The 12,616-nt window shown below is 37.8% G+C and overlaps 1 protein-coding gene across 3 annotated transcripts in view; it reads right to left on the reverse strand.

Annotated features, from left to right (window-relative positions):
* The window catches only part of LOC102544841 (A disintegrin and metallopeptidase domain 3-like), a 66,081-nt gene that overhangs the window by 17,662 nt on the left and 35,803 nt on the right, over positions 1–12,616 (reverse strand). For all 3 annotated transcript variants that reach the window (XM_072950240.1, XM_072950241.1, XM_072950242.1), the window contains 4 exons: positions 4,871–4,969; positions 1,422–1,617; positions 841–931; positions 378–570 (listed from right to left, as the gene is read on the reverse strand). In XM_072950240.1, the coding sequence (XP_072806341.1) occupies positions 378–570; positions 841–931; positions 1,422–1,617; positions 4,871–4,969 (579 nt within the window). The remainder of the gene's footprint in view (positions 1–377; positions 571–840; positions 932–1,421; positions 1,618–4,870; positions 4,970–12,616) is intronic.

Below are 12,616 nucleotides of genomic sequence, written 5' to 3' on the forward strand. Positions count from 1 at the left end.
ATTCAGGCTGTTTTGACCTACTTTTTGGGTGTATTATTTCATTCTTTTTTCTTATTTTTTTACACAAATTATTGCAGACCTGATCCTGGCCTAGTGAAGAGGCTAAGTAAGATACTCAAGCGTGAGGAAACAACTTTAAATATCGAGAGTAAAATTCATAATAAAACATGACAGATAGTTAAAGCAAGTGTTTCTTTAACCAACAAAATTTTTGACCTTTAAGGCTTATGTTCGTGATGGAGTAACCAAAATTTTAACAATTACGAATAAAAAAATCTTAAGGTCTGTCTCGCTCTCTCTCTCACACACACACACACACACACAGACACTAAGACACTCACACACGATATACAGAATTAAGAAAAGTTTTCATTTACCCGATTTGGACCACACATAGTGCCATTCAATACATAGGTATAATCCACTGGCAGTAACACTGGTGTCAGATTTCTCAGACTTGCAGATATACACACAAGGCCGTCAACATAAGCATATTGAGTATCAAAATTTTTAAATGGCACTACTTCTGTTCGTGTCCAGGTACAAACTAACTTTCCGCATAAGACATGCCTATGATTCAAGACAGAAAAAATTACCCTTATGTCATTTAGCCACAAAATAAATTACATAATAACAATGCAAAATGTGAGGATAATTCAAACTGTTATTCAGATCATAACACCAAAGCTATTCAGAACATACACCATCTTACAAAGGGCAACATGTAGATTTGTCTTTATATACTATAGTCGTCCCTCATTTGTACTGAGTGATTCTTTGCAGTACACACACATACACATACATTGCATTAGGAAAATGTATATTTTTCTAAATACACACCCAAGAGGACAAAATGCAGCGTTACAGTTTCCAAAATTGTCTGCGTGCATATTCACTTCTTGCATACATATATCAGTGCCTGCTTTTGCAACTGGAAATATAAAGTTGCAATTACTCATCTTAAAAAAAAACATTAAAAAACTAAACGTATGGTAAATTGGTATAGAGACATCTAACAAAGCCGAGTCAGTGTCATCTACTCTAAATTTTTGCTGTCACCACTGGTATACATGAAGGAGAAACATTTACTAGAAAGTCCCCACTTGAGAATAGGAAAATTGTTATTATAGTGCAGAAATGATTAAGAACTAAAACAGTCATTTGCTCAATTATCTATAACTCTAACATTCTACTTCCTTGTCACCAATCACCTGAAATTTGAATTATATTCTATTCTCTTTGTCCTATACTTACAAGGTCTTTTTTACTTCTTGACATAATTCAACATTGCTTTGATTTGCAATTTTATTTTCAAATTTAGATTAAGCAAGAATTATGATTATGGCTATAGGGTGGGTTACTAACTTTAGGAAAAAATACAGTATAAATATAAACCTCAAAAAGAAAGACAGAACTATTACATTTTCCAAACAACTGTGCACACTGCTGATCAGGGTCACGACATGTTCCTTCGAAACAATAGGCAGTCTTATTATTACACAGTTCTAAATCAGCAGCTTTCACGTCAGGTACACAGAACTCAGATCTGCCATTGCAATATTCTGGAAAATCACACAGATCTGTGCTTTTTCTACATAATTTTCCTCTTGAAAATACCTGTGAGACAAAGAAAAACCAAGATTCGTTTTCAAAGTAGTAAAACAAAACATAAAAAATTTAAATAGGAGCATTGTATTTGTAACTATCATTTCCATTACTATTACCTCTGTAAGTATTTAAAGTTAAATTATGAATTCACATAAAAGTCCGGTGAAATAGAGCAGGAAGAACCCAAATGTTCATCAGTGGATGAATGGATAAACAAATTGTGGCACATGCACACAGTAGAATGTTCTGGACCATTTACAGGAATGGAGTACTGATATATGCTACAAGGTGGAGGAAACCTGAAAACACTGTATTAAGTGAGGAAAACCAGACACAAAGGTCACCAAACTCACTTTCATTATTGGCAGCAAGTACCTGAGCAGGAGAGAACTCCTTGATGGAGGCAAGAGGACTCTGGTTTCAGTTAGGGCCCCCAAAGTGGGGGGCTCCTGTGCAATTCAGTAACAAAAGGAGAGCAAGTGCTTCAGGCGTCGGGGCTCTCCTGTTTGGGGGATGACCCTGGTATGGGACGAGGCAGAGCTGGCAGCTGCACAACACCGTGAAACCACTCAATTCGTCACTTGAAAATGGTTAGTCACTTGAAAACGCTTTTCACCTCAATTTGAAAAATGGCTCTAGTGAAAGTTCTCATACTTCAAATGCTGGGCTTACCCTGAATATTTACTTCCAGATAAACAGAAAATATCTGATATAAAGCTACCTGCATTTGTTCTTCAACTTTTGCTTCTTCTAATTAACCGCACTCCTGAAATCCTGTAACGGACTCAGATGCCAGTCTTTCCTGTATTTCTAAAATGTTTCTAAACGTACATCTTGAATTACTTTTGCATGTCAATTTTCCTTTTAGGACCTGCTCCACTTCCACCATGAGAAGTTTACAAATCACATGACTCTCATGAACAAAAAATATTGCAAGCAATATCAGTAAACAAAGAATGTTGAAGCCATCAAGTCATCAGCCACTGCCACCACCCCCCAGTGAAGACAAGCCTGCAGCCCAGTCTCTGCACCCACTCATAATGGTGCACTCTGGGCGGACTCACAATAATAAAGGACAAAATAAAACACCCTAGAGGTAGCTAGATGCTTTTTAGAAAAACGATTTCAATGAGCCCAAATGTTTGCTCCCTCTCATACACAGAAAAGCACTAAATTCTTCAATGTGAGATGTCTCGTTTTCTTCAGTTAACAAGTAATTTTTTAATGTTATGACAACCTGGTCTTTCTTGTAAAACTCCTATATATCCTAGTTCCTCCCCTACCTCTTCGGAGCAGTCCCTCAGCACCATCTGAGAGGCTGTCATCCCAGGAATGAAGGGATTCGAGTCCTCTGAAATGTCCACCAAATAAAACATAACTCTCATCTTTTAGGCTGTGCGTTTATTTCGGTCCACACTCTGCTTTTGACTCAGGATGATAATCGGAACACTGCTCCCTAGACACAGTGGTGGGAAATTTAACATAGAGTGTAGGGGTGGGTTGCAGTTTCCTTCACTACCAGGGATGGCAATGGATGTTGGGAAAGAGAGGATCCCTCTGTTCTTCTGGAATATTGTACACCACGGCCTCAAAAAGCCTAGAACTGCAATGAGCTACCTGTACCGCACACAGAAAAAAGCGTAAGAACGGCCCACACAAAGGCAAGCATACCCAGCAAATCTACAGGGTTAAGATCCTGCTGTTTCTGTTTTACAAATATTCAACTGAGCACGAAGCTAAACTCTTCTCCTACGTAAGCTTCACAACCGTCTGTTTGTTATTCTTTGCTTGGCTTCTCATTATGAAGACAGAACTGAAGGTACCAATCACAGTTTCTTAAATTGCATACAGGAATGTCTGAGTACTGGCTAAAAACATGTTCATCACTGTTATCTGTCAGAAGAACAGCTGGTTTAATTATTGATCTTCCATGTCTTTGCACTTGGACTTGTGTATATCTAAATTAAAAATATAAAGGAAAAAAACTGGATCAAATCATTAAACTTCCCACAAACATCAGTGGAAACTGGCCTAACTGAAAGTAGACACAGAAGGAAACAGAAAGCCTTTACACTAAGACCAAGAATGAACAAATGACAGCAAGAGCGCAAGGCACCTGTGAGCCTTTAAGTGCCGACACAGGCCAAATTTTCTGCTGCAACACATAATGAAGTTAATGCAAACTAACACAGTACATTTAGCTGCTACCCTGAAACCCTCCCTAGCAACTAATGCTATGAATTTTCATTCCATCAACTGTTGTGATTATCTCCATTTAATGAACTATTCTTTGTGATGTGGGGAAAGGGCAATGGATTGCTTAGAAAAGCCTTACTGATTGCTCAGTCCCACTGATTTGGAGACAAAGACTGAGATGAGAGCTCTGGTGAAGGAAAGACCAAGGAGAGTTACCACGAAGAAGTGTAAACCCTAGCTGGTCTCTGTACTCGTGCCTTCAAGGAAAAGGACCTGTGGCTTTAAAACCTAGCCCAGAGAAGAAAAGAGAACACTCACAGAACAAAGTAATGTTACCAGAGATTCACCGACAGAGAAAAAACCGAATCTGACCGTCAAAACCTCTCATTAATCAGCTTCTATGTTTTTCACAGACTCCTGAAAGCGACACCAAAAAGGGCAGTCGCTAAAATGCAGCAAACCCTGGAACAGCGCTCGTTACCAGTCTCCTATCAGATGTGGCTACAAAGGAAACCCGGATGGAAAACTTCCCAAGGGAAGACAAGGATTCAGTCAGTCCACCTGCAGGGCTTTGTCAAAGTTCACCTTCAGTAGTAGACACGCTACATATTGCTGACTCTTCTACACGGATTCCTTTTCTGCTACTTTCAGTATGAGATTTTTTTCATTCCTATTGTCTCTTTATTCAAATATTGCATATTAAGTGTGTGTTGGGATGCTTATTCCTAATTTTATCAAAAGTTGTTTGACCGTGAAGAGCTACCTTTCAGGCACTACCGGAGGAGGCCCTAGCATGCAAACACCTGGAATTGCTACTGAATGCAACAACGCGGTGGGTCTTGAGCAGAGACTGAAAGAACACAGTGAGAGGTGGAGTTAAAAAAGGGGGTTGAAAGAGACCTAAGGACCACCATTCAATTCTGAAATCAACTGTGCATGAATCAGAGCATAAACTAACAGAATGAAAGACGTGGGGAAAAAAAGTGGTTAAAAAGCCCCCCAAAATGAACTCACAAACCTACAAAAATTTCATGGAAGAAAATAATGCAGTATTTCAAAAACTTACATGACAAGTTTTTTTGTCACAGCATGGTCCAGTACCACACGTTGCCATTGGCTTCAGAGCACAATTTACAGGATCACAGCATTTTATATGACTGCAATGCTAAAACCAAATATAAACATGTTAAATAATCGGAATTTTCAATCAAATAAATAATTTTATTTACTGTCACAACATTTATTGTCACAATATACTATAGTATATTTCTAAGCTAATTACAATCACAGTATGATTTTTACCTCTGGATTGATCTTGAACACCACTTTGTTAGAGTTAATACACTGTGATACAGGAAAAAAAGAAGGTAATGAAATTATTCATGATTCCATGCTCAGGAATTTGAACTGTTAAAAGGTAATGCGATTTCTTCAAACGTTCTTTGTGTTCATAAATGTATGAGCTGTAAATTTTTAGATTTATTTTTCACTTATTATTTCATAAGTATTTTTGTCTTATTAATTCCTCTCAACATACATTTTAAGAATACATAATTTATAGATGTGACAAAGTAGAAGTTTCTAAATTACAACACCCTTTCATGAATTTCAATAACATTGCAAAGAATATTTCTGTCATTTTTCAGCTCTAAGATTTCACATTAAAGGTTAATTCTGTAAGTGAATAGGTCACAGAGATTAAAACTATTAAGGGCTCTTTATAATATACTCTCACTTCCTTCTTCCTCCACAGTTATCTATTTAATGCAGAAGTGATGTTTCACAGCCTGATAGCAACATTTAAAAATTAGTAAATTGGGTACACACAGATGACTGTTTATGTAATTCAGTTTTATTAAATTTATTATTAATGTGCTGAATATTTCACATATCTGCACATTCTGGTTAATTTTCTAATTCTGTGCCTATATTTCTTTTGGTATTTCTTTGTTTGGTTCCTTCATTTGTAAGCACTTTTGTATTAATGATAGTAACTCTCAGCCACTAATAAATGTTACAATATTTTATAATTTGTTATGATAACTTATGATTGTTTTGGTAGTATTTTTGTTTTGGTCATTTTTTTTTTGGTATTGTGATATTATAAAATGGAAAACTTTAATCTTAAAACCATCTTTTTTTTAACGGTTTTGATCTTTGAGTTTATGGATGAAACTTTCCTCCATCCTAACCTCAGTAAATATGAGTGTACATTATGTGTATATACATGTATTTATGTTTCTTATATATGTTAGTACTATATACATGTATTTGTTTTTATTTTACATTAAATGTTTTGAGTAGTCCTGTTGTGAGAGAAACTTAATCATGAATCTTTTTTCCCAAACAGTGTACTTACCAGTTGCATTTCTAATATAATAATTTGTACCAAATCTTTTCTACTACATGGATTATCATTTAGCAACTTATGTAATATTAGATACAATGCTTGCAGCTATAATAGCTGCAAAGTTAGTTACTCTTAAAGTGTACTAAAATTTTACTACTATAAAACGTTTCAAAGTTAAAAAGACTGTGTCATGCTTCACAATATATTTTACTGAAAAACTACAGAGTATTGAACACATACTAAATATTAATACTGGAGAGAGAAAGCAAGAATCAGTAACATGAAGGCAAAATTCCAAAGGCAAGAATCAGAGAAGCTATAGTGCAGAGCATGGTTTGACAATTCTCAATGTATAATGGAAATCCAGACGAAATTCTGGGCTTAGAAATTGACTTAATCACACATAGTTTGGGATGGGAATCTCTTCACCGGACTAGAAGCCAGAACTTTGCAAAAGAGGGAGCTGTGCTCTATTACGGAGAAATCTGAGAAGCCAAAAAGACATTCTCTCACTCCTAATTGCCCAAACTTTTATTAAATGTCTCAATATTTAATATCATATAATTTTTATCTCTTTGTTAATTCCATGTTATATGTTGACAAATATTGAAATGTTTCTCTGTCTGAAATAAACTCCAGAAGCATACTCTTTTTTTCATATATTCATTGGGATAGTTGATAACTTTTACTTAGACCTCTTGAAGGTATTTTCCAAAACAGAAATCAGTCACGCAAAGTAATGATAAGCTGACTATAGGAGGGATCAACAACTTTCATGATTGAGTTGTACCTCTATATGCCTACACAGAACACTATAAATTGAGATTTTAAAATACGTACAATACCTCCAAAACCATGAAATACTTAGGGTTAAATTTAAGTAATTAAAGACACCTAAATAAATGGAACAATGTACCATGTTTATTGTTTGCAAATCACAACATTATGACTATGTCAATTCTGCACATAGTCATCTATATATTCAAAAAAGTCCCAATCAAAATTCCAGCTGAGCTTTTTATTGAGGGGGGGAGAGCAGAAATGGAAAAGTTGATTTAATATTTTACACGGAAATGCAACAACTTAAAACAGAAAAATCTGTCTTGAAAACAAAGTACAAAAAATACGAAGACACAGTTTTACTTGATTTTGTGTTGGTGTTAAGAAGAGCTGGTATTGGTAAGGATAGACATACGGGTCAATGGAACACAATGCACAGTAAGTGATGAATTGCTTTTCAATAAGGATACCCAGGTAATACAATAAGAAAAGGACAGTTTTCAACAAATGGGGCTAGAACAACTGGCTATCTACATGGAGAAAAACATACTTTGATCCTTAACTTACAAAGTGAACAGAAATTACTCAAAATGGATCATACAAAAACTAAAACCAGTAAACTTCTATAAGAATGCTTATGAGAAAGAGTCACAACCTTAGGATAGATAAAACACAAGTACATAATACACAAAAGAAAAAAACTTGATACACTAGACTTCATCCAATTCAAAACTCTTTGAAACACATTATTAACAAAATACAAAACATACTGTGAAAAACTATGGCAAAGGGGTTGTATACAGGTTATATTAAGAATTCCTGTAACTACATAATGAAAAAACAAACAACCTGAATAAAATATGCAAGGTATTTTTTCAATTTGAAAAGGAGACATATGAATATCCAATAATAAACACAAAACACTGTCCAATATAGTCATTATGGAAATACAAAGTGAAAACACAGTAAGACACCAGCACGTGCTGAAATGACAAAAATGAAAAAGACAGGCAATAACAAAAGGGTGAGGATGAGGAACAGCTGTCCCTGCTATACACAGATGGCTGGAATGTACAATTTTATAACTGTTTTAGAAAGCAGTTTGAAATTTTGTGATAAATTGAATAGTACAATTAATATAAGACTTAGCAATTCCACTCCTAGATATTTGCCCAAGAGAAATGAAAACATAGGTCCACAGAAAGATTTGGACATAAGTGTTGATTAGAAGCGTTTTTCATAATAACCCAAACAAAAACAACCTAAATGTTCATTAATAATTGAATGGATGAGTGCACTAGATATAGCCATAAAAAATACTCCACAATAAATACCAGTGAAGCACAGATATATTCAGTTAATGGATATGTATCAAAAACAGTATAGAAAGCCCAAAGCTAGTAGAAGGAAGAAAGTAAGAAAAATCAGATCAGAAACAAATGAAACAGAGACTAAAAGACAATGGAAAAGGTAAAGGAAACGAAGAGCTGGGGTTTTTTAAAGACAAGCAACACTGACAAAGCTTTAGTTACACTCACCAAGACGAAAAAAGAGAGAAAGCTCAAATGAAGGAAATCAAAAATAGCAAAGGAGAAGTAACAACTAATACCACAGAAATACAAAGGCTCATGAGACTACTACAACCAACTATATTCTGAAAAAAATTGGACAACCTGGAAGAACTGAATAAATTCCTAGAAACATACAATATTTCAAGACCAATCATGAAGAAATAGAAAAACTGAATAGAAAAATTGCTAGTAAGGAGATTAAAAATCTCCCAACAAAGAAAAGATCAGGACCAGACGGCTTTACTGATCAATTCTACCAAATATCCACGTATGTCATATCTATCATTCTCAAGCTTATAAAACAAAAGGTGGAAGGAACACATCCTAAACGTTCTATGTGGCCACCATTGCCCTGATACCAAAACCAGACAAAGGCACCACTAAAAAAAGAAACTTACAAATCAATACTCCTTATGAACAGAGAAGCAAATAACTCAACAAAACATTAGCAAACTGAACCCAGGCCAAGACGGTGGAGCAGACAGACCCTGAGCACAACTGCTCTCATGAGCACGCCAAAATCACAGCCATCTGCAGAACAGCCTTTGGTTTCTGGAAAAGACCAGAACCTCCCAGAAAGATCTTCCACAAATAAGACATAAAGAAGGGACCAAAATGAGAGGGGTCAGAGGGGCAGACCTGTTATAAAAGCAAATTCCATCCCTCCTTGGTGGGTGACCACAAGCTGGAGAATAATTATTTTTCAGAGGTTCTCCCACAAGAGTGAGAGCCACACATCAGGCTCCCCAGCCAGGGGAGTCCAGCATCGGGAGCATGATCCCCAGTGCATGTGGGCTTTGAAGGCCCGTTGGGCTTAACTGCAGCCGCACTGGGGGAAGTGGAGGCTACACTCATAAACGGTGCACACAAAATCCCACGTGCACTGGGACACAGGGAAAGAAGAGTAATCTGACAGGAGCCGGGGCCAGACCTACCTGCTGGTCTTGGAGAGTCTCCTGGGGGAGTTGGGGGATGCGGCTGTGGCTCACCCTGAGGACAAGGACACCGGTGGCAGGCATATTTGGGAGAATTCAGCAGCATGAATGCTGTTGCTGGCAGCTACCATCTTGGCTCATTAGCTCCAAGGCCTGGCCTCCCCCAACATCCTGCAGGTGTCAGGGCTGGAATGCCTCCTACCTAAAAACTAACTGGCTGGAGATACTGCCTCACCCATCAGAAGAAAAGCTGCCTAAAGATTTTCTGAGCCCACAGCTGCCTCTGGACATGCCTCTAGATACTGCCATGCCCACCAAAGGCCCAAGAACCACCTTCAGCCAGCAGTCGCCAGGCACAGGTCCTTACCTCCAGGAAGCCTGCACTAGCCTCTAAACCATGCTCACTCACCAGAGGGCAGACACCTGAAGCAAGAAAACGATGATCCCACAGCCTGCAGATGCAACCTACCACCAGCAGGCCAGACCTGACCCTGGGATGAGCTGGGCACTGCCAACTAGCTCTGCCAACTAGCAGGCCTCTGCAATATGGGGACACACTGTACCCCATACCAGACTGCGTCAGGAACCAGCCCTTATGCCAACCGTGAACGGAAACCAGCTCTGGGATCCCTGGGCGCTGCAGCCAGACTCCAAGAAGCAGCTTGGCCTGCCACACATGCAGAATTAACTCCAGGAGGTGACTTCACCTGCCAGTGGGTGGATAATGGCATCAGAGTTTGGGGGACCCTGGCTCTATCCACCAGTGAGCCACACTATCCCTGGGACCAACTAGTGTTCTGCAACTTCCTGCCCCACACTAAGCAGCACCCAGCAGCATGTGTACATAACAAGGCCTGGCCACCTACTGGACTAGGGGCTAACCAAGCCTATCAGACTGCCCACCACCACAGAAGGACCCCTGAGCACTCCTGGGGAACCCTTGGGGCATCTATTTTGGGTGGTACGAGGGGAGTGCACACTGCTGGGATGCACATCACATCTCCTACAGGACACTTCCCCAAGATCCTGAGACGTAGCTAACCTACCACATATATAAAAACACAAACAGCAACTCAAACAATGTGAGGCAGCAGAGGCATATGTCCCAGACAAGAGGAACAAGATAAAACACCAGAAGAAAAACAATGTGAGCTGGAGGTAGGCAATCTACTCCAGAAAGAGCTCAGAGTAATGATAGTAAAGATGATCAAAGAACTTGTGAGGAGAATGGATGCACAGAGGGAGAATGTAGAAGCTTTATTATTTTTGTAAAAAAGAGTCAGAAAATATAAAGAACTAACCAGAGATGAAGAACACAATAACTGAAATGAAAAAGAAGTAGAAGGACTCAATAATATACCAAATGATTCAGAAGAAAGGACCAGTGAGCTGGAAGACGTAGTAGTGGAAACCACTGCTGCTGAACAGAACAAAGGAAAAAAATGCAAAGAAAGGAGGGCAGGTTAAGAGACATCTGGAACATTGGGCGTACTAACATTCACATTTATAGGGGTACCACGAGGAGAAGAGAGAGAGAAAGGGCCTGAGTTGGATGAAATGGTTGAGAGGGTTCAAGAGGTACAAATTTCCAGTCATAAGACAAATAAGTCATGGGGCTGTAATGAACAGCATGGTGACCCCAGGCAATAAGATTGTAGTGTTTATTTAGAAGTTACCAACAGAGTAAATCTCAAAAGTCTTTAGAACAAAAAATAAATTTTTTTGTATTTCTTACGGTGAGCCATGGTAACTAGACTTCTGGTGTGATTTGTATACAGTGTATACAAATATTAAATGGCTATGTTTTAGTCCAGAAATTGATATATGTCAAATTATATACTTCAATTGAAAAAAAAGAAAAAGTAGAAACCATTGTTTCCACAATGACCGACAAATTAACAATAATTAAATTGTTTTTTGCACTAGTGGCTTTGGTGTACAGTACTGGGTATTGTTGATACTTTTCATAGCATTCTGGGAAGTTGACCAAATTCATTTTAATTTCATCAGGCAAGGCTTAGAGGACAGGTTGACTGTGCTGGACTCCGACATGATGTGTTATTGCTCAATTATACCAATTCTTGTAAAATGCAGAACACTATTGAGTATATAAATATTGAGTCATAATCATAAGACGTTTTAATGGCCTACACTGAGAAAACTGATTGCACTGTGTACGACTTATACACAACTAAAGACGTATTTTACCTTCCAAATAATGTCCTTGATATGCTTCTATACTGAATTTCCAGAAAAGCAAAAAAGGGGGACAAGTGGAGCTCAGCAACAAGAATTCTAAAAAAACAGAACCCAGAATAAAGGGGGGAAGGCCCACCATTGGACACCATATCTGAGTAGGATCCCATGCACTGCAGGCATCTCTGACCACTTACACAGCTGATTTTATCCACTGGCCCTGAATTTCCTCTGATAATCACTGGCTTCTGGAATTCGGAACCAAGTAATTTTATTCCATAGTTAAGTGAAGAAAAGATATGATTCTCAATACTGTCATTCTGTTAAAAGTCCTTTATGAAACAATCCAATCCAATTGGGTGGGAAAACCCCCAAAAGTTCCACTAGAACCAGGTAACTTTTGACACTGATAAACTCCACAAATAGGAGGATTTCCAGCCACAAGAAACAGAAACAACACACCTACTGCTTTACTTGAAAGACTAGATCTCTGAGGGTCTTCTTTACAAGACTTGTGTCAATTTGAGAAAACTTACGTTACTGGAAAACGAGCATATCCCCTAGTTTTCTATCATATTGATGATAAACTGCTGGCAATTCACAGAAATGAATGCTGACGAAATGACAGATAAACGTGTAGAACACACAAAAAGACTACTGAAGGATAAGAAAATCCAAAGGAAGTAAGATATCCTGACTTAAAAGTTATATATACATATACACCTCAAGGCATAGCAAACTCACTCATTGGTATACATACCCCCTGCTGAAATGCAGGCACACATGCAAGGAAAGTCATAAGTGAGTGAGTCTTGACAATTAAAAGCTGATATAAACTTCAATTTTCATTTACTAAGAATGGACATACCTTAATATTTGTAAAATTAACACTAAAATCAATGAAAACAATTTATAAGTACTAGACCAAGTTACAAAACTGTATAAACCATATGATTGCAAATTATATAGAGGGAGAAAAC

This window comes from Vicugna pacos, chromosome 26 (genome assembly GCF_048564905.1).
Source record: "Vicugna pacos chromosome 26, VicPac4, whole genome shotgun sequence".
NCBI lineage: Eukaryota > Metazoa > Chordata > Mammalia > Artiodactyla > Camelidae > Vicugna > Vicugna pacos.